Source organism: Propithecus coquereli, unplaced genomic scaffold (assembly GCF_000956105.1).
Source record: "Propithecus coquereli isolate 6110/MARCELLA unplaced genomic scaffold, Pcoq_1.0 Scaffold1, whole genome shotgun sequence".
In the NCBI taxonomy this organism is placed as follows: Eukaryota; Metazoa; Chordata; class Mammalia; order Primates; family Indriidae; genus Propithecus; species Propithecus coquereli.
In genome coordinates, this window is record NW_012133857.1 from 15,489,341 (window position 1) to 15,511,636 (window position 22,296).

The 22,296-nt window shown below is 36.3% G+C and overlaps 1 protein-coding gene across 1 annotated transcript in view; it reads right to left on the reverse strand.

The window, feature by feature from the left end:
- SFMBT1 (Scm-like with four mbt domains 1) overlaps nt 1-22,296 on the reverse strand; it is a 134,526-nt gene that overhangs the window by 35,642 nt on the left and 76,588 nt on the right. Inside the window, exons 3-4 of the mRNA XM_012640198.1 lie at nt 15,263-15,357; nt 3,500-3,740 (exon numbers count right to left, since the gene is read on the reverse strand). Coding sequence (XP_012495652.1) covers nt 3,500-3,740; nt 15,263-15,357 — 336 coding nt within the window. The remainder of the gene's footprint in view (nt 1-3,499; nt 3,741-15,262; nt 15,358-22,296) is intronic.

Here is a 22,296-nt window from a genome sequence, read left to right on the forward strand (position 1 = left end):
TAAAATATTTATAAGGTACAAAAGTCAAATCTAAAAAATAGGGTATATTTGAAAATCTAGCTTCTACCCCTATCCCTTCATTCTATTCCCTCATTTCCTCACGGGTAATTTTTCTAAATGATTTATTCTATTATTTTGAAAAAAATAAGTTCATGTACACACACATTCATACAACTCTTCTCCCCCCTAATTCTGTACTCCTTTTTCTTTTTTTTCCATATAACAATATATCCCGGAGATCACTCCTTGGTTGTATGTAGATGGTCCTCATTCCTTTTCACTGATGAGTGTAGCTGCCACTGATATAAAGTATCCTTCTTTGTGTCTTGTAATGCCTTCTAATCTGAATTCCAACTCTGTCAGATATTAAGACAGACTGCTAGTTTCTTTTTTTTTTTTTTTGAGACAGAGTCTCACTTTGTTGCCCTGGCTAGAGTGACTGCCGTGGCGTCAGCCTAGCTCACAGCAACCTCAAACTCCTGGGCTCAAGCAATCCTACTGCCTCAGCCTCCCAAGTAGCTGGGACTACAGGCATGCGCCACCATGCCCGGCTAATTTTTTCTATATATTTTTAGCTGAGACGGGGTCTCGCTCTTGCTCAGGCTGGTCTCGAACTCCTGAGCTCAAACAATCCGCCTGCCTCGGCCTCCCACAGTACTAGGATTACAGGCGTGAGCCACCGCGCCCGGCCCCTAGTTTCTTTTCTATTAGCATTTGTTGGTGTATCTTTGTCCGTCCTTTTATTTTTACCCTGTCAGAGTCTCTCTGTTTAGGTACGTCTCCTGTACGTAGGACAAAAGTGAACTTTGCTTTGTGAGCCAATCTGAGTTTATTGATATTATTCTCTTAAACCGCTAATGGGAGAGTAAACCTATTAACGTTTATTGATATTATCAACATGCATGGCCTAAATTCTGTCACATTGTTAAACGCTATATAAATTTTGTGTATGTTGGTGTGTGCAGTTTTCACCAATCCATTTGCACATATACATTCTTTTGGCATATAGAAAGGTTTGTATTTTTGTTCTACTGATTACCTTTATACTAACACCTTTATATAACACTTTTAGTCCTCTCTATTTTTTAGACTGTTTTCTATTTTTTGTTTGTTTCTATAAACAATACTAAAGTTAGTTATAACCTCCTTTTTCTCCTCTCCTTCAGCATCTTATTTCAGGTAATATTCTTTTACTCCCAATTAACACTTAAAAGGTAATTAGTTAAATTACACAGCAATAAAGCTGGGTTTTTAAAAAATTTTTTAAAATATTTTTATCTGACAGTGTTCATCTCTTTTGTGGTTATATTTCTCTGGAAGGATTTCATTCTACTATTTTTTTAGTTATAATAATCTTACATAGGAGTCAACTGAAATCCTTTTCTGTTGTTCATGTTTAAATGAGATGCATTTTCCTACGCTTACAGGATGAGACGGTGGGCCTGGTGGGCCAGGTAGCTTCATATCTCTAGAGCTCCCCCTTGTGTTATTTTTCACAAAGTAAAAAATTTTCACAAAGCTGAAGTCCACAGACCCTAATCCCAGAATCCCAATACTCAGATCTTCATTTTAAGTACACTTCTTCACTAAAAGAAAGCAGGATTTTTTGGGGAAATGGTTAAATTCAGGGCTGAGACAGGGAAATGCTTCTTGACCCCCAAAATAAGAAACTGCTCAAGTAATGACAGAGACATACCAAAAGGACACATTAGCCAGCTTAAAGAGATACCCACTCACCAAATCTAGGGTAGTTTCAGCAAAAAAATAAATAACAATAGCAAAGGATTATAACCCATTGAATAAAATCAGAATCAGGAGTCCACACTGACATGCATACCTACATATACACACACATACCTAAATGGACGAAAACGGAAAGCTCTTTCTATAGTAGAAAGCCAATTTAAAAATGTAGCAGAAGTTTGAAAAACACTATTTGCTAACCACTGGAGTAATAATTGTTTCAAATAAAACTTATCAATGGATGCTACGAATAGTGGGTCAAAGTTTAAAGAGTAATGGGATATTTTCATAATATCTAAGTATCTTCCCACGAGATTCTAATTAATTAAAAAGGGGGAAAGAATACTTTCATAATGGAAAAACACGGCATATACAAATCTAATAAAGTGATGGAAGTTAATATCATCAGGAACAGGACAAATCAATAGCATGTATATCCTGATGTAATGCACTGAAAGGACACAGCTTCTGTATTTTTCCTACCAAAAGTGCAGAATCTGAATATAAGGAAACATAAGACAAACCCGAATGGCGGGAAATTCCACAGAATAAGTGGCCTATACCCTTCAAAAATGTCAAGACCAAAAAAGACAAAGACAAAGAAAATTAAAGAGATATGGCAACTAAATGCAATGTGATCCTGGACTGGATACTAGACCAGGAAAAGAAATAGAGCACAATGACCATTATTGGGACCAGGACATAATGAACATTGGGAAAATTGGCCTGTATCTTTCAAAACTTCAAAATCATAAAAGACAAAGCCTGAGGAACTGTTTCAGATTAAAGGAAACTTATAAGACATGACAACTGAATATAACACATGATCTGGGATTTCCTTTTATTAAAAAACAGTTATTGGAACAACTGGCAAAAACTGCATAAGGGCTGCAGATTAAATAATATTGTTACATCAAAGATAATTTCCTGATTTTGATATTTTACTGTACTCATGACTGCCTTGTTTACAGAAATACATTAAAGTATTTATAAGTAAAAGGCCATCATGTCTAACACTGACTCTCAAATCGTTCATTAGAAGAGCATATTTGGGTGGGAGAGGATAAATCAAATGTAATAAAACGTCAACATTTGGGGAAACGTGACAAAACATTTCGAAGAATTTTCTATACTATTCTTGCAACTTTTCTGTAAATCTGAAATTATATCAAAATAAGAAGTTAAAAGAAAAATATATAAAGTCTGGTATTTTCTTAAATCTGTAGTCTCTCTTACCTTTCCCCATCTTTATCTCACCCTTCTCTTTCTTTTGTCTTTATTGTCTCTCCCCTGCTTAATTTGGATTCTACTCCAAGTTGGGCTCCTTCCTGGAATGGAGCTTCAGTTGGTTCATTTTAAGAGTTCATAGTTCCCAGATTGCTTGGGGGTAAGAGGAGAGAGGACAATAAAAACAGAAAGAGAATCAACAGCACATCAATCTGGCTCAACATACTTAAAAACAACCAGACCTACAAGTCTCAAACTCAGAGTGCCTCACAGTCTTAAAGGATGATAAGCTACTGATGCTCCCTATCAGCAGCATCATAAAAACCTGAGACTTCATGGAGTACACAAGATAATTTTAAAAGATATGGAAATGTGCACTATTCTTTATAAGTATTTTCATCCAAAATGCTAACCTAGAAAAGTTGGATAAGCCTATGTGCTTGGGAGACTGAAAACATCAAGGCTGTGGACAATCCAAATTTTCTTATAGCAATATCATATCATATCTTGATAGGAAGCATTTTATTACCTTCTGGAGCTTCGAGGGTCTTCTTATTCTGTTCACACCATCCAATGGGGTAGAGATCAGCCTTCCTGATGTCACACCAGAAATCTGCTCTCCGGTCATCCCCATAGCCATCATAGCGGAGAAGGAGTAACTGCTCACAGGTGGTAATAATGGTGGCAACCCAGTAGGTTTCAGGATCTGTTCTCACAGCCACTTCCAGCTTCATCCCAGGAGCAAATCCATTTTGCAAACGTATGTCCACCTAAACAGGGAAATATGGGTAAGCACCAGGCAAGTATCTTAAATGAGTATTTCTCATTCGTTTTTAACACTTAAAATACTGAAGCACTAAGTGCCATAATATATTCTCAAGACAAACCTGAGAAATTCCAACTCTAACTCGTAGGAGTGATCCAAACAAAAAGAAGGAATCACAATGCTGCTATGTTCCATCTGACAATGAAGGAACTCAATATTTTCACCAAAGCAGCCTATTACAATTATAGAAAATGTTTTCTATTAAGTATACAAATTACTGAATAGTCACCATTTTAACAGCCCTCAACACGTTGTTTTCAACAGTGATTTCTGGATCACTCAATAGAAAATTTATGAGGCTAGAAAAGGGAAAAGACAAAAATAAGCTGTAATGATAACAAATTAGTGTAATATCTACCATACACAGCAAGCCATATTTCCCAATTTCTCTAAAATGGTCTATATTTCCATCAGTTATCCTTGAATAATAATTGATAATGTCCAACCTTTCTCTCTCAAAAGTGTTCTAATTTAGATGAAGAATTATATGGTCACAAAGGTACAGTAATGTTAGGGTCTGGAACTATTTTATGTGTATCCTAAAATTAAATAAATAAATATACTATGGATAATGAGAGATAAGTTTCTCACTGTGACAGAAAGAAGTTACAAATAAGAAAGGGGGAAGACTAGAATGAACCCTGTGGTGTTGGATTGGAATCAGAGGTACCTGAATGAGGACAGGATGATTGAAAGATAGATGGATAGATGAACAGATGAAAGTTAATAGAGACAGAGAAAGTAAAGATATATATGCATGTGTTTATATGTAGATATACATATATCTTCTACCACTGTGAAATGAGAGGGACATGAATAATGATATCCAGTAGCAATAAGCAAATTTAGAGTCCAAATTTTGATTTCTAAATACCCTCTTCCAATACAAAAGAACAAGGGCTTCATGGAAAAATGACTTATTCCAATCCAGGGTAGGGAAAATATAATAAGAGCCTGGAATATCTCATGATGCCAGAAAGTAAGGAAATGATCAAAAAATGATGGGGGCATGCTGAAAGGACACAGAAAGACAACCAGAAGGATCTCCCAATGGCCACATTGGGGACAATATGAGCAATAAAATAAATAATGAGAGTAATGGATTATAATTTATATATTTAAACAAATATCCATGAGTCCACACTGATAAAAATAAACAAAGAGGGAAGAGGGGACAGATCTTCCTTAGAATATAAAATCAATTAATAAATACAGAAAAAAATAATGGAAATAGAAAATTACCATTAGATAAACACCACAGAAATAAACACTGCAAGCACGAATCATTGTTGGATGCTAAAATACTATGATGAGAAACAGGGTATTTGCATAATCTCAAAGGTTCTCCCAGGAAGATTCTTATTAATTGCAAAGGGGAAAACAGTAACATTACAGTGAAGAAATCACTTTAACTAAATGATCAAAGTTAACATCACAAATCCTAAAACATCAATACCATGTACCTTTGATATCATACAAGATACGCACATCATCATTCCTATGATATTATGGTCAAATCTGCATAAAGTCAATCCAATCATGAGAAAAAAGCAAATCCAAATTGAAGAATATTCCACAAAATAACTAACATGCAATGGAGGCTCTCCAAAAGTGTCAAGACCATGAAAGACAAAGAATAAGGAACTGTCATATACTTGAGGAGACTATGGAAACATGACAAATAAATGCACATGGCAATCACAACCACCAGAAAGTGAGAGTAGAGTCCTGGAAGAGAACCAGAGAGACAAAGTCCTGTACTCTGTGTATAACTTCTTTCCCCTTCTAGTCACCATCCTGTTCTACTACTGAAAGGTAACCACTATCCTGGTTGAATATTGCCTATGTTTTGGCACTATGTTAGTGAAATTATACTGTATGAATATTCTTAAGCGGAGATTCTCTTGCCAAACATTGCTTATGTTTCATGTAACAGTAGTTTATGTCTTTTCACTATTGTATAGTATTTCACTATACGAATATGCCACAATTTATTCTTTTTACTGCTACTAATACTAGGTGTTTGGGCAGTTCACAGTTTTGGGAGGCTACAAATAATGATGCCATGAACATTTTATGCATGTCCTTTCGTGCATATATAATACATGAAATTCTATAAAAGATACAACCAAACTGTTTTCCAAAGTAATTGCATGAATTTATTTTCCCAATAGTGTACAAGAAATCCTTTTGTTCTATTCTAACCAACACTTTTGTATTTTCAGTCTTTTTTATTTTTAACCATTTTAGAACGTGTATTATATATTTTACTGTGATTTTAATTTGTATTATCTGAATGTTATTAAAGTTGAGAACCTTTACATTTATTAGCCATTTAGAGTTCCTCTTTTGGGAAATGCCTAAGTTCCTTACACATTTTTTTAATTCACTCTGTATTTTGAATATTAGTTCTTTGACACTATTTGCATTGCAAATGTCTCATTTTCATGATGGTGTTTTTTGATGAACAGAACTTTAATGTAGTCCAATTCACGAATATTTTCCTTTAAAAAAATTAGTGCTTTTCCTGTGTTTTTAAATAAATCTTTCTTTACTCCTAGACATCATAAAGATGATATGCTATATTATTTTCTACAAGCCTTTCTTTTTTGTTTTTTGAAACAGTGTCTAGCTCTGTTGCCCAAGCTAGAGTGCAGTGGTATCATCATTGTTCATTATCATCTCAAATTCCTGGGTTCAAGCCATCCTCCCACCTCAGCCTCCCGAGTAGCTGGGACTACAGGTGCACTCGGCCCCCATACACAGAGATTACCACCAGGTGGATACTAGTTCTAAATATGAAAGACTTCTTGGCCAGGCACAGTGATTTATGTCTGTAATCCTAGCACTTTGGGAGGCTGAGGTGGGAGGATTGCTGGGAACCCAGGAGTTGGAGACCAGCTCTGGGCAACATAGTGAGACTCAATCTCTACAAAAAAAAATTGGCCAGGTGTGGTGGCACGCACCTGTAGTCCTAGCTATTCAGAAGTTGAGTTAGGAGGACCTCTGAAGCCCATGGGTTCAAGGCTGTAGTGAACTATGATCGTGCCACCGCTCTACTGCCTGGGTGATAAAGCGAGACCCTGTCTCAAAAAAACAATCTCTGTATATGAAGTTAAATAGGGGTCAAGTTTTATTTGTTTCAATATGTATATACAATTAAACCAGCGCCTTTCCCAACTACTACAAATCACCACCTTTGTTATAAATCAAGTGTCCCTACAAAAGTGGATCTGATTCTGGTATGTCTTTCATTAGAGTAGCACTACACTGTCTTTATTAAATTTGGTATCTAGTACAGCAAGTTTTCTTGTTTTGTCTTATTCTTTAGGTGTGTCTGGCTATCCTTGGTCTTTTATATATTCATATAAACTTTGGAATCAGCTTGTCAATTTCTACCTAAAATTTAATTTGGGGGGGATTTGATTTGATTACAGTAAATATACAAATTTATTTAGGGACAACTGACATCTTTACAATAGTGACTCTCTCACTGCATTAACAAGATATAGCCCTTCATTTACATAGGTCTTTTAATGATTTGGAGTTTCCTTGCAAATTTTTGTTACATTTAATCCTAGACATTTGATGTTTTTGATGTTACTGTATTTTCATTTAGTTCAACATATTTCTAAATTTTCTCTTGAGATTTCTTCCTTGACCTATGTGTTATTTGGAAGTGTATTGTTTAAGCCCTAAGTATCTGAGGATTTTCCTGCTACCTCTCTGTTATTGATTTCTAGTTTAGTTCCACTGTGGTCTGAGAGCAGACAATGTATGATTTCTATTCTTTTAAATTTGTTAAGGTGTGTTTTATGACCCAGAATGTGGTTTATCTTTGTGAATGCTCCACGAGAGCTTGAGAAGAACGTATATCCTACTGTTGCTAGACAAAGCAGTCTACAGATGTCCAGCATATCCAGTTGATTGACACTGTTACTAAGCTCAACCATGTCCTTACTGATTTTCTGCTGTTGGATCTGTCCATTTCTGAAAGGAGGGTATTGAATTCTCTAACTCTAATATTTGGATTCATCTGTTTCTCACTGCAGTTCTGTAAGTTTCCGCCACATGTATTCTGATGCTGTTGTTAAATGCATGTTAAGGACTGTTACGTCTTCTTGGAGAATTACCTCTTTATTATTATGTAATGTCCTTTTTTATCTCTGATAATTTTCCTTGTTTTGAAATCAACTCTGTCTGAAATTAATATAGCTACTCCATCTTTCTTTTGATCATTGTCAGCGTGATATAGCTCTCTCTAAACATTTACTTCTTTCTCCATCCATTTACTTTTATATTAAAAGTGATTTTCTTATAGACAACATATAGTTACATCCCGTTTTTTGATCCACTCTAACAGTGTGTCTTTTTACATGGTGCATTTAGACTACTGATGGTCAATAGTTAGATTACTATCTACCATATATGTTATCTGTTTTCAATTTACTGCTTTGTTCTTTGTTCTTATTTTTGTCTTGTACTCTTTTTTTGGCTTCTGTGGTTTTAAATGGGCATTTTATATAATTCTATTTTGTCTTCTTTCTTAGCATATCATTTATATTTCTTTTTGACTATTTTTAGTGACTGCCCTAGAGTTTCCAATAAACATTTAAGCTAATCAAAGTCCACTTTGAAATAACACTATACCACTTCACAGGTAGTGTGAGTACCTTATAATAACAAAATAATTCTAACTCTCCCCTCCCATCACTCATAGCATTGCTAACATTTCATTTATACATAAGCATATATTTATACATAATTGAATATATTATTGCTGTTATTTTGAACAAACTGTAACGTGAGTTCAATAAAGAATAAGAAAAATTAAAGATTTTATTTTACCTCTTTAATCCTTCTATAACACTCTTCCTTTATTATTTTTTTTTTCCTTCCTCAGAAACTATGCAAGCAAGGGAGTAGAGTGATATATTTAAAGCGTTGAAAGCAAAAAGCCACCAATTTAGAAATTCTGTATCAACCAAAATTGTCCTTAAAAAGTGAAGGAGAGGCTGGGCATGGTGGCTTACGCCTATAATCCTAGCACTCTGGGATGCCAAGGTAGGAGGACTAATTGAGGCCAGGAGCTTGAGACCAGCCTGAGAGCAAGAGTGAGACCCCATCTCTACTAAAAAGAGAAAAATTAGTCTCTACCAAAAAATAGAAAAATTAGCTGGGCGTGGTGGAGCACATCTGTACTCTGCGTTACTCAGGAGGCTAAGGCAGGAGAATGACTTGAGCCCAGGAGTTTGAGGTTGCAGTGATCACACCACTGCACTCTAGCCCAGGTGACAGAGCAAGATACTGTCTCAAAAAAAAAAAAAAAAAAAACAGGGAAGGAGGGTCAGGCACAGTGATTCACACCTTTAATCCTAGCACCGTGGGAGGCCGAAGCAGAAGGATTGCTTGAGGCCAGCAGTTCGAGACTGGCCTGGGCAACATAGCAAGACACTGTCTCTACAAAAAACAAACAAAAATTAGCCAGGCACAGTGGTGGGCACCTGTAGTCCCAGCTACTCGGGAAGCTGAGGCAGGAAGATCACTTGAGCCCAGGAGTTTGAGGTTGCAGTGAGCTATGATGACACCACTACACTCTAGCTCTAGTGACAAAGCAAGACCCTGTCTCCACAAAAAAAAAAAAAAGTGAAAGAGAACTAAAGACTTTCTCAAACAAAAATTAAGAGATTTTTGTCACCAGTAAATCTGCCTTGCAAGAAATATTAAAAGAAATTCTTTAGAAAGAAGGAAAATAACATAAGTCAGAAACTCAGATCTACATGAAGAAAGGAAAAGCATTAGAGAAAGAATAAAAGAGGATGAAGTAAAATCTTTAGCTGGCCTCGAACCCCTGGGCTCAAGTGATCTTCACCCTCCTAAGTAGATGGGCCTACAAGCCTCTGCCACTGTGCCCAACTAATTTTTGCTATTCTTAATTGAACTTTCAGATAACAGTTTGTTCAAAATAATAATAGCAACAAAGTATTTGGTGATTATAGCTTATGACTATTACAGCTTATAAATTAATGGATGATAGCAAGATTATAAGGGACATGAGGGCGGAATTGGGAACACTTTTGTATAAGGTACTTATTTGCACTACCTGTGAAGTGATATACTGTTACTTGAAAGAGGACCTGGGGGAGGTGAAGAGGACTTGGATTAGTTGTAAATGTGTATTGTAAAATCAAGGGCAATCACTAAAGAGAATTTTTTAAACAAGTAAAATGACATGTTAAGAGCACTGTGCTAAGCGAAATAAGACAGAAAAAAAGGGACAAATATTATATTATTCCACTTACGTGACGTACATAGAAAGCAGAATAGCGGTTACCAGGGACTGGGGGAAGGAGGAAATGGAAAGTTATTGCTTAATGTGTACAGTTTCTGTTTGAGATTATGAAAAAAGTTCTGCTGGTGGTTGTATAACACTGCGAATCTACTTAGTGCCATTGAACTGTATACTTAAAATTAAAATGGTAACTTTTATGTATACTTTACCACAATTTTTTTAAGTTAGTGGTTACAGAAGGGATTTCAAGATGCACCCTAACGTAGTCTACTTACCAATAATATTTTACCTTTTCGTGTGTTGTATAAAGATCTTAAACCATACACTCTCGAATGTTCCCTCCCATCATCTATGCTATTGCAGTTACATATGCTATAAATACACAATAAATTTCTACCATTTTTCCTTCAAAGTTATCTTTTAGAGATACTAAAATTTTAAAAAAAGTTTATATCTATCTACTTTTATGCCATTTCCATCATTCTTTATTTCTTTGTGTAGACCCAATTTTCCATCTGATAACAAATTCCTTCTGTTTTAAGAACTTCTATTAATATTTTTTGTAGTGCAGATCTCCTAGTAATAAATTTGCTTAATTTTTATTTTCCTTAAAAAGATAGTTTGTTTCTCCTTTACTTTCACATGAATTTTTTTTTTAAGCACATGAAATTTTTGCTGGATATAGAATTCTGGGTTGCAGGCTTTTTCTTTCAACACCTTAAAGATCTTACCCCACTGTTTTCTGGGTTGTATAGTTTCTGAAAAGAATTTTGCTGTAATTCTGATCTTTGTTCTTCTGTCTGTAAAGTGACTTTTTTTCTTCTAACTGCCTTCAAGATTTTCTTTCCAGTTTTCAGTAGTTTGAATATGATGTGTCTCGGTGAGTTTTGTTTGTTTGGTATTTATTGTGTGCATTCTCTGAGCTTCTTGGATCTGTGGTGTGCTATCTTTCTTTCCTTTGGAAAATTATCTGCCATCATCTTGTCAAGTATCTCTTCCTCATTCTCTCTTTCCTTCTGAGATTCCAATTACAAATGCATTAGTCTTTTTGATATTATCCCACAGCTATTGAGTGTTTCAGTTTTTTTTTTTTTTCCCCCACTCTTTTTCCTCTTTGTGTTTCAATCTGGGCAATTTCTATTGATCTATCTTCAAATTCACTGATCCTTTCCTCGACTGTGTCAAGTTTACTGACAAGGCTGTCAAAGGTATTCAACTGTGTTATCATGTTTTTCATTTTTATTTCCATTTCCTTTTTCCTAATAGTTTCCATCTCTGCTGCAATTCCCTTTCTGTTCATGTATGTTCTCCACCTATGCTGCTAGAGCCTTTAACCTATTAATCAGTTATTTAAAATTCTCATGACATAGTTCCAACATCTGTCATATGAGTCTGGTTCTGTTGACTGCTTTGTCTTTGACAGTTTGCTGTTCTTCTCTTGCTTCTTTATGGGCCCCATAATTTTTGGCTGAAAGCCAGGTATGATGTATAAAACAGCTGAGACTGAGGTAAATAGTATTTATGCTTGGAAATGGGCATGTTTCTTCTTTTCTTAGGCCTTTAGTTCAAAGGAAAAGGTTAAGCCAGCCAAGACAGGAGTGGAGCTGGGTTTGGGTTTTGTTGTTGCTATGGTTATTCATAGTGCACCACAGGCTTCAAATTTCCTCTAGCGTTATCTAATATTCAGGGTGTAGGCTCATTTTCCAGAAGGGTTTTTTCCTCAATGTCTGCTGCTCCACCCTCAGATTTAGTTGTTCTCTTTGTGACTGCATGTCAGAGACCATCTCTCTCCATGCTTCTGCCTCCCCTGCAATAGACCGCCTATTACCCAACACTTTCTAACTTGGTGGTGGGAGACAAACGGGGAGGGGCATTCTCTGAGATTCAGCCTTAGTCTTAGGGTCTGTGTCCCTGAGTCTTGAGGATGGGAAGGTCTCAGTGATCCTACCTCTTCTTCAACTGTAGGGGATTACTAATGCTCCAGCATGTTTTCCTGCCCCTCTCCCAGGGACAGAGGGCTTTTTTCCTTCTGTTTTATTCCCTGGGGTGCAATGGATCTTCACCTTTGCCCTGGGATTAATACAGTTTGTATTCCTTCACCTAAAAGCTAAAGCTTTTGTTCTAGAGCACTGAGGCACAGCTTAGTGCCTTTCCCATAGTGAGTGCTACTCCTTCTACCAGAATGCAAAAGGAAGGCTTTTTCACTATTAGTTTCTTCCTCCCTGAAAAACTAATCTCCTCTAATTCCTTCTTCGGCCCTATTTTCCCTCCTTTCTGTGTTCTAAACTGGATTCTGTAAAACTCTTGCCCAAGGCCTACACATTCATATCCACTGATACAGAGATCTGAGTTCTACCGGCTCTGCCTGTCATCTGCTAGCCACAGGCATCTCATCTGAGAATTCTCCACACCCATGCTTGATTTTCACTATATTTGGAAGCCCTTTACCACACACTGTGATTCAGGTTTACAAATATTTCCTATGTTTGACAATGAAGATATACGCATTTGTTTTTCATTCTCCTTGTTGCTTTGTCATTCAAAGAGGAAAAGATGAAGTTTCTTTCTTTAAAATGACACTTTTAGAACCAGAATTTTGGTAAAAGCATTTTTCCTCCATTTGAACATCAGCATAAATAAATAAGCTCGGATAAATACATATCAGAATAAGAATAACATCGAAAACAAGAATTCAAAGGTATTACATAACCACTAACAGGCCTTCCATGTTAAAAAAGAATATTGAAAACAATTACAGGTAGTAAAAAAAAAAAAAAAGAGAACAATTACAAAAGATTAACCAACTAAAATCTCTCATACATTAAAAAGTACTAAAACTGAGGCCAGGTGCAGTGACTCATGCCTGTAATTTCAGCCCTCTGCGAGGCTTGAGGCCAGTTCAAGACCAGCCTTGGCAACATAGTAAGACTCCATCTCTACAAAAAATTTTATTTAATGTCAACCATTTTAGAGATTTAGTAGCATTTCAAACTTGAATTTTCAACTTGATTCTTTCTAAGTATTCTCCAATCCTTCCATGTTAAAAAAGAATATTGAAAACAATTACAGGTAGTAAAAAAAAAAAAAAAGAGAACAATTACAAAAGATTAACCAATGCAATATAAAATAAAATCCTTATCTGAAATATATAATTCTCACCACTTTAACTTAAGAGAGAGAACTAAGAAGTAATCAAAAAGGGCAGCTATCATAACTGAGTTTTTATATAAGGACAAACTAAAAATAGCAGGGCTCTTTAGCATATAAAGACAACAGCTGAAAGAATACGGTCCAACTTCACAAAATCACAGAAAACAATCAATGGGCATTAGTGTTTTCACAAATCCTAAAACAAAACAACTATGCCCTATTGAGCATTACTATGGACTGAACTGTGTCACCCCAAAATCCATATGTTCAAACTCTAACCCACAGTGTGACCATATTTGGAGACAGGCCCTTTATGGGTGGTATCAGTCCATTTGGGACTGCTATAAAAAAATAACTTAGACTAGATAATTTATAAACAACAGAGATTTATTGCTGACAATTCTAGAGCCTGAGAAATCCAAGATCAAGGCACGAGCAGATGCGGTGTCCAGTGAGGGCTCGATTTCTGCTTCAAATATGCACCTTCTTGCTGTGTCCACACATGGCAGAAGGGGCAAACATGCTCTTGTCTTTTATAAGGGTATCAATCCCATCCATGAGGGCAGAACCTGTATGACCCAATCAGCTCCCAAAGTTCCCACTTCTTCATACCACCACAATGGGGATTAGGTTTCAACATATGAATTTTGGTGGGACACAAACATTTAGACCACAGCATTTCAACATATGAACTTTGGAAAAGAGAAAAAAAAAAAAAAAAAAAAGGACAGACCACAGCAGAGGTAATTAAGGTTAAATGAAGTCATAAAGGTGGTACCCTGATCCAACATGATTATTGTCCTTGTAAGAAGAGCTACCAGAGAGTTCTGTCTCTCTACCATGTGAGGACACAGCAAGGTGGTGGCCATCTGCAAGCCAGGAAGAGAGCTCTCACCAGAAACCAACCACACACTCTTATCTTGGACTTTCAGTCTCCAGAACTATGAGAAAATAAAATTCTGTTGTCTAACCCATCTAGTCTACAATACTTTGTTATGGCAGCCTAATCAAACTACAATAAATATGAAATAAGTAGTTTAAGAATCAATAATTTTGTGTGTTTTAAGAGGAAGTTCAGGGTGGAACAGATTAAAAACTAGGTCTAAGAAAAAAGAACAAAAAAATAAAAACTAGGTCTAGACAGAACTTACTAATAAAATTTGGAGTATTTGCTTACGAAAGTTATCATATAGGGCAAATATGTTGTCCTTTGATAAAGCATTAACCTGGGTTGTTAAGGCATAAAACAGGGCTGCAGAGGACTCTAATATGACCCAATGTATGAGATCCTTATGTTTCTGCTCAGTGTGAGGGAAGGTAAACACTGTTATTAGAATCACTTTCAAGGCCAGGCGCGGTGGCTGACGCCTGTAATCCTAGCACTCTGGGAGGCCCAGGCGGATGGATCATTTGAGCTCAGGAGTTTGAGACCAGCCTGAGCAAGAGCGAGACCCCATCTCTACTAAAAAAATAGAAAGAAATCAGCTGGACAACTAAAAATATATAGAAAAAATTAGCCAGGCATGGTGGGTGCATGCCTGTAGTCCCAGCTACTCGGGAGGCTGAGGCAGAAGGATTGCTTGAGTCCAGGACTTTGAGGTTGCTGTGAGCTAGGCTGACGTCACAGCATTCTAGCCCGGGCAACAGAGTGAGACTCTATCTCAAAGAAAAAAAAAAATCACTTTCAATGAGCAAAACAATAAATGCAACAAAGTAAATGTAATAAAGTACAAGAAAATAAATAATTTATGGGAAGTTTTCTTGACAAAAATAAAAGAATATTCATGAAGGGTCAAAAAGACAAGTCCTGCTTTGAGTAACAGAAAATATACAAAACCAAAAAGAATTTTAGAATATATCAAGTTTTATTAATGAGGTTGGTAGGAGGAAGGAAAAGGAAAACACTCTTAAATTCTTTCAAGTGCCCTAACTTATTAATAAAATAACTTTAAATTCTCTAATGATGGTTCATTGATTCAAAAGAAAGGGATATAACCAGTAAAGCAAGAACAGTTATTGCTTACATGTTTAAAAGACCCATAGGGAACTGCTGTGGATCCTGTCTCTTCTAGGTAATCTTCCCAGCTTAACTCCACTTCTTCTACACCAGAGCCAGTATCTGCAATTAAAAAAGAAACAAGACAGAAAGAGGTGAATCCCAATTAAACTCAAGGTATAAAAACACAAACTTAGTAAATCTAACTTACAGAATTTACTTCACAGCAAGTTAAATTGATTTTGTACAAAAGAATTAAGTTTTTTAAAAAAATGATAGGTTCCCTTAGTGTACTGATTATTAATGAATCTCAACAGAACAGAAGCTTAACATGCTGTGTCTCTTGCTGAAAAGGCACCCAAATCTGGAGTTCACTCAAATGGCTCATACAAAGCAGTAGGAGTAGAAACTATTACAATCACTTCGGACTGAAATTTAGTATTTAATGTCAACCATTTTAGAGATTTAGTAGCATTTCAAACTTGAATTTTCAACTTGATTCTTTCTAAGTATTCTCCAATTGAGTAAAAGATACTATTAGTCAATATTCTAGCTCTATTCAAAAAATATATCATTACCCTTGCTTCCCTTGCTCTGTTTTACACCTTATATCCAATCCATAAAAGAATTTTGTAGGCACTATCTTTAAAACATATCCCAAATATAATTACTTCCCACCATATCTAGTGCTAGTGTCTAAGGCCTAATCACAATATCTTTCAGCTTTCAATTACACTTAAATAAAATCTAAAATCTGTGGGAGACTACAGAGGCCCTACATGACCTGACCCCTGGCTACCTACCCTTCCACTTTATCCTCAACCAGATTCTCACTGCTCACCACAATGAGTTTCTTGTCAAATTCTTCTTTAATTACACTTTTTCCGCAAAGCCTTTGCATTTGCTGTTCCCTCAGCTCAAAAACTCACCTCCCAGAATCGATCATACTTCATTTCGCTGAAGTCTCTACTCAAATGTTGCTTCTTCAGAAAGGCTTTCCATCAGTACCCATCTAAATGGGGCTCTGCTTCCATTTTCTTCATGGCATTCATTCCTACTTGACAGTATATCATATGTCTTTTTATCTTCCCTATTGGATCATAAGCTGGATCCATGACACAACTTTTGTTTTGGTCACTCCTCTATCTCTATCACCTAGACTCTTAAAATACCTGGTATACAGTAGACATTCAATAAATACTTGTTGAGTGAGCAAAGATTCAAGTACTCCATAAGCCAATAACCCCACTTCACATAAACTCCCTAAGAGCAGGGATGGGGGGTGTTGTTCACTATTATAGCCCTCTGTCTAGAACAATGCTTGGCACATAGCAAGTTCTCAATAAACAGTTGTTTGATGACTACACTCTAGAGGAACCCATGCTTCACATGAACACAAAGAGGCAAATATAAGGATGTTCACCAAAGCACTGTTTGGTAACAGCAACAGACTGGAAGCCATCAGTAGGGGAATAGAGCAATTATGCTAATCTTTCAATGGAATGCTACTATATAGCAGTTGAAATGAATGAGCTAGTTAGTACTGACATTGATAAGTCTCAAAAAAACATCAAGCACAAAAGGCAAGTGCAGAATGAACAACACAGCTAGATACAATTCAGACTTCAAAACAAAACTTTGCAAGAATGTTTATGAATACATGCATATTACTAAGAGTATAAAAAGAAGGAGGGAAAGAATAAATATCAACTTCAACAATGTTACCTTTGAGGATAGAGAGAAGAAAACAGGATTAGAAAGGAAGTATAAAAGAGGCTTAAACTGTATTATGTTTTATTTCTTTTTAAAAATGGAAACACATGAAAAGGTGTTCAACATTACTAATCATTGGGGAAATGTAAATCAAAACTACAATAAAATGCCACTTCACACACATTAGGATGGCTACTATTAAAAAAGTAGAAAATAACAAGTGCTGGTGAGAACATGGAGAAATTGGAACCCTTGTGCACTGCTTGCTGGTGGGAAGGCAAAATGGTGCAGTCACTGTGGAAAACTATATGTCTTCCTCAAAATATCTTTTTAAATTAGCATATGATTCACTAATTATACTTTTGTATACATGCCCAAAAGAATTGAAAGCAAAGACTCAAACAGGTTATTTGTACACAAATGTTCTTAGAAGCAATATTCACAATAGCCAAAAGGTGGAAGCAATCCAAGTGTCCATCAACAAATAAACGGAAGAGCAAAATGTGATACATATAATATATACAATGGGATATTAATGAGCCTTAAAAAGGAAAGAAATTCTGACACATGCTACAACATGGCTGAACTCTGAAGACATTATGCTAAGTGAAATAAGCCAGTCACAGAGTAAGATTCCATTTATATAAGGCACCTAGAGTAGCCAAATTCACAGAGACAGAAAGAAGAATGGTGGTTGCCAGGAACTAGGCAAAGTGGGAAATGGGGAGTTATTGTTTAATGAGTACAGAGTTTCAGTTTGGGAACATAAAGTTCTGAAGACAGATGGTGGTGATGACTGCACAACAATGTGAATATACTTAACGTCAATGAACTGTACACTTAAAAATGGTTAAAATGGCCTGTAGTCCTAGCTGCTCAGGAGGATGAGATAGCAGGATCACTTGAGCCCAGCAGCTCGAGGATGCAGTGTGCTATGGTTGAGCCTGTGAATAGCCACTGCACTCCATCGTGGACAACATAGTGAGACCTCATCTCTTTAAAAATAAAAAATAAAAAAAAAAGGTTAAAATGGTAAATTTTACATATGGACATTTTACCACATTAAAAAAAATGGAAACAAATATTGGACAATATCAATATTAATTAAATATTCATGCTGGGTTCATGGCTGTTTATTATATTCTTTTCCATATGTTTTATGTATTTGAAATTTTTTTATTAGAAATACAAGGCAATAAAGACTGCTTTGAGAGCATCCTAGAACTATAAGCCAGTAGAAACTCAATTTCCATTACTAAAACATAACAAGACTGAGAATTCGTGGTTCTTAGCAAGGACTCCAGTCCCTTAAATAGCATGCTAATTTAAAAATAAAAAATAAAACAACAACAATAAAATTGATCAATCAACTAAAATCTCTCATACATTAAAAAGTACTAAAACTGAGGCCAGGTGCAGTGACTCATGCCTGTAATTTCAGCCCTCTGCGAGGCTTGAGGCCAGTTCAAGACCAGCCTTGGCAACATAGTAAGACTCCATCTCTACAAAAAATTTAAAAATAATAATTAAAAAAGTAAAAATAAAAACTACTAAAAATGATAAGAAATAAGACTAATAATCTGATGGAATGACGAATGAAATATATGAAAAGCGAGTCTATCAAAAAGAAGTGCAAGTGATCATTAAATATATGAAAAGATACACAAATTTTTTCATTTTAAGAATAATGTAAATTAAAAGTACACTGAGATATCAGATTAGAGAACATTCCAAAGTTTGACAACATACTGTATAGTGAGGCTATAGTTAAACAGTTAAAGCATAATGACACAACTTCTGTGGAAGAAAGCTTGGCAATTATCTAGCAAAATTACGTATGTATTTACCTTTTCATCCAGCAATCCTACTTCTTTCTAGGAATCTATCCCAAAGATATGCTGGCAAAAATACCAAAAGACATATGTACAAAGCTATTCTTTGCAGCACTATTTGTAATACCAAGACTGGAAATAACTCCAATGTCCATCAATAAGGAAATGGTTGAATAAATATGGCACACACATCCAGTACTACACAGCTGTAAAAAGCAACAAGAACAATCTCTATATACTAATGTGGAATAATCTACAAAATATATTGCTAAATGAAACCACACCACAGAGCAGTTTTTTTTTTGTATCACTACTCTTTGTATAAGATGGGAGAGATAATAGTATATATGTACATACTCACATAAAAAAATGTTAGGCCAGGCGCAGTGGCTCATGCCTGTAATCCTAGCACTCTGGGAGACCAAGGTGGGAGGACTGCTTCAGCTCAGGAGTTCAAGACCAACCTGAGCAAGAGCGAGATCCCATCTCCACTGAAAATAGAAAAAATTAGCCGGGCATGGTGGCACGCGCCTGTAGTCCCAGCTACCCATAAGGCTGAGACAAGAGGATTACCTGAGCCCAGGTTTGAGGTTGCAGTGAGCTATGATGATGCCATGGCACTCTAGCCTGCGCAACAGAGTGAGACGATTGTCTCAAAAAAAAAAAAAAGTTAGTATTTTCTAAAATTAACAACAGAAAAAGTTAAAAAGTAATAAAATTGGTTATGTATATGGAGGAGAAAAAGGAGACATAGTATCAGTTTGAAAGTAGAAATCTTATGACCTTGGAAGCATGTAGATACTTTATACAATTTAGAAACAATTAAATCGAAAGAAAAAATTCTAAAAATTGCAAAGAAGCTGAAACACATGAGGCCTAACTGCTGGTGGCAAAATCACAAGGAAAATAAGATTCCTTTAAATCATATTAAAATTCAATGCTCTGGGTCGGGCATGGTGGCAGCACTTTGGGAGGCCAAGGCAAGGGGATCGCTTGAGGCCAGGAGTTTGAGACCAGCCTAGGCAACACAACAAGACCCCATCTTTACAAAAAACTTTTTTTTAATTAGCTGGCATGGTGGTACCTGTGGTCCTAGCTACTTGAGAGGCAGGAGAATTGCCTGCACCCAGGATTTGGAGGTTACAGTGAGCTATGATCACACCAATGCATTCCAGTCTGGGTAACGGACTGAGACCCTGTTACCTTACTGATATTTGGAACGTTGGTATTGTTATTTTGAAACAATTGTAGGATTTTCATAGGATAAAAACAAGTAAGTAATGACAATAACATTATTTGGGAACAAGACATTTCCAAAAGAGACAAGATACAAGCATAAAATCAAAAAGTAAAAACCCTGTGATTTTTTTTGAGACAGGTCTCACTATGTTGCCCAGGCTAGCCTCAAGTTCCAGGGCGCAAGTTACCCTCCAGCTTCAGCCTCTGGATAGCTGGGACTATAGGTACACGCTACTGCACCTAGCTAAAATCCTGTAATTTTAAATTAAAATTGTAAACATCAGTATGAAATCATGATTTTCTTTTCCCTTCAAAAGATGTGTATTTTCTAGCTATGTCTATGAGTAAGGTTTAGAAGAAATGACAACCTAGTATCAATGAGCTCTCCAGCACCCAGATTGTGGTCTCTAAATATAAGTGCTTTTTTAAAAAAAGCTGGGGAGCTCTTCGGAGAAATGGCAGATTGCAAGTTTGGGGCAGAATACATGCAACAAGTACCTGGGAATCTTACTGTGCCAAAAAGCAAGGACTAAATATACTAAAAATAAAAGACATCACATCAGAACAACACATGAACTCATCTGAAAGAACTCTCACCGCTGTAGAATGGTCAATTTGATTATCAAATTAATGATGAAAGCAATGGATTCAAACCCATCAAATATATATATACACATATATATTTTTAAATACATGAGTTACTAATAATATTCCAAACAAAAGAAACAACTTCTGAAATGACAGAGTGAATACTTTACTGAGCCCACTCTCCCATAAAGGCAGCAAAAATACTGGCTAAACAATGAAAATCGACCATTTCAAAATTCTGACATTAACCAAAGGCACAAACTAAAAAGCATCTATTCAAGATAAGCTACTGAGCCTTGGTTAGAACACTATGGTGTGGCACTTTAAGCTGGAGCTATTCCCTTATCTCTTCCCTCTCCAGCTCAAAAAGAAAATTTTAGAATTGAAAAACTGAATAACCAAATTAAAAGAGAAACCTCTATGGACAAGCTCAACAGCAGAATGAAGCAAACAGAGGAAAGAATGAGTAAAACTGAAGACACAACTACAGAACACACCTAATCCAGGAAACAGATCGAGGGTCAGGTGCAGTGGCTCATGCCTATAATCCCAGCACTTTGGGAAGCCCAGGTGGTAGCATCACTTGAGGCCAGGAGTTCAAGATCAGCCTGGGCAACACAGCGAGATCCTGTCTCTACAAAAAAATTTTTTTAAATTTATCCAGGCATGGTGGCACACACCTGTAGTCCTAGCTACTTGGGAAGCTGAGGCAGGAGGATCACTTCAGCCCAGGAATTCGAGGTTACAACTAGCTATGATTGCACCACTGCACTCCAGCCTGGCAGACAGAGCGAGATCCTGTCTCAAAAAAGAAAAAGGAGGCGAAAAAAGTGAAAAAGATGAAAAGAGCCATATGGACCTGTAGGACATTAGTTTCATCAAAGTTCTAGATGAAGAGGCAAAATGGGCAGAGCTGAAAAAGTATTTGAAGAAATAATGACTAAAAATTTTCCAAACTTAGCAGAGGATATAAGCCTATAGACTCACGAAGCTGAGTAAACTCCAAACAAGACAGACCCAAGGAAATCCATGCGAAGATACACTACAGTCAAACTTCTGAAAACTAAAGACAAAGGAAAAAAAATCTCGAAATTAACAAGACAGAAACATCTCTTTTAAAGAGGGGAGTGAGGAGTTGGGGAGTGTCCAACGACAGCAGATTAGAAACCATGGAGGCCAGAAGAAAGTAGCACAATATTTTTCAAGAGCTGAAAGAATGAACTTTCAACCCAGAATGCTATATTCAGCAAAAATATCCTTCAGTAAGGAATGGGGAAATCAACACATTCTCTGATCAAAGGAAATTACGAAGATGTGTCACTAGTAGACCTACCCTAAAAAAAAATGACTAAAAGAAATTCTCTAAATAGAAATAACAAAAGAAAAACTCTTGGAAATTAGGAAAGAACAAATGACAAAAGAAGTAGTACAAATACTGGAGAATATAATACATTTTTGTTCTTTTAAGTATCCTTAATTATATGTGACAGTTTAAGCAAAAATTTTAGTAACGATGTGGTTATCAAAGTATGTAGAGAAAACATTTAAGATAATTACATTATTTGGCCAGGCGCGGTGGCTCACGCCTGTAATCCTAGCACTCTGGGAGACTGAGGCAGGCGGATTGTTTGAGCTCAGGAGTTCGAAACCAGCCTGAGCAAGACCGAGACCCCGTCTCTACTAAAAATAC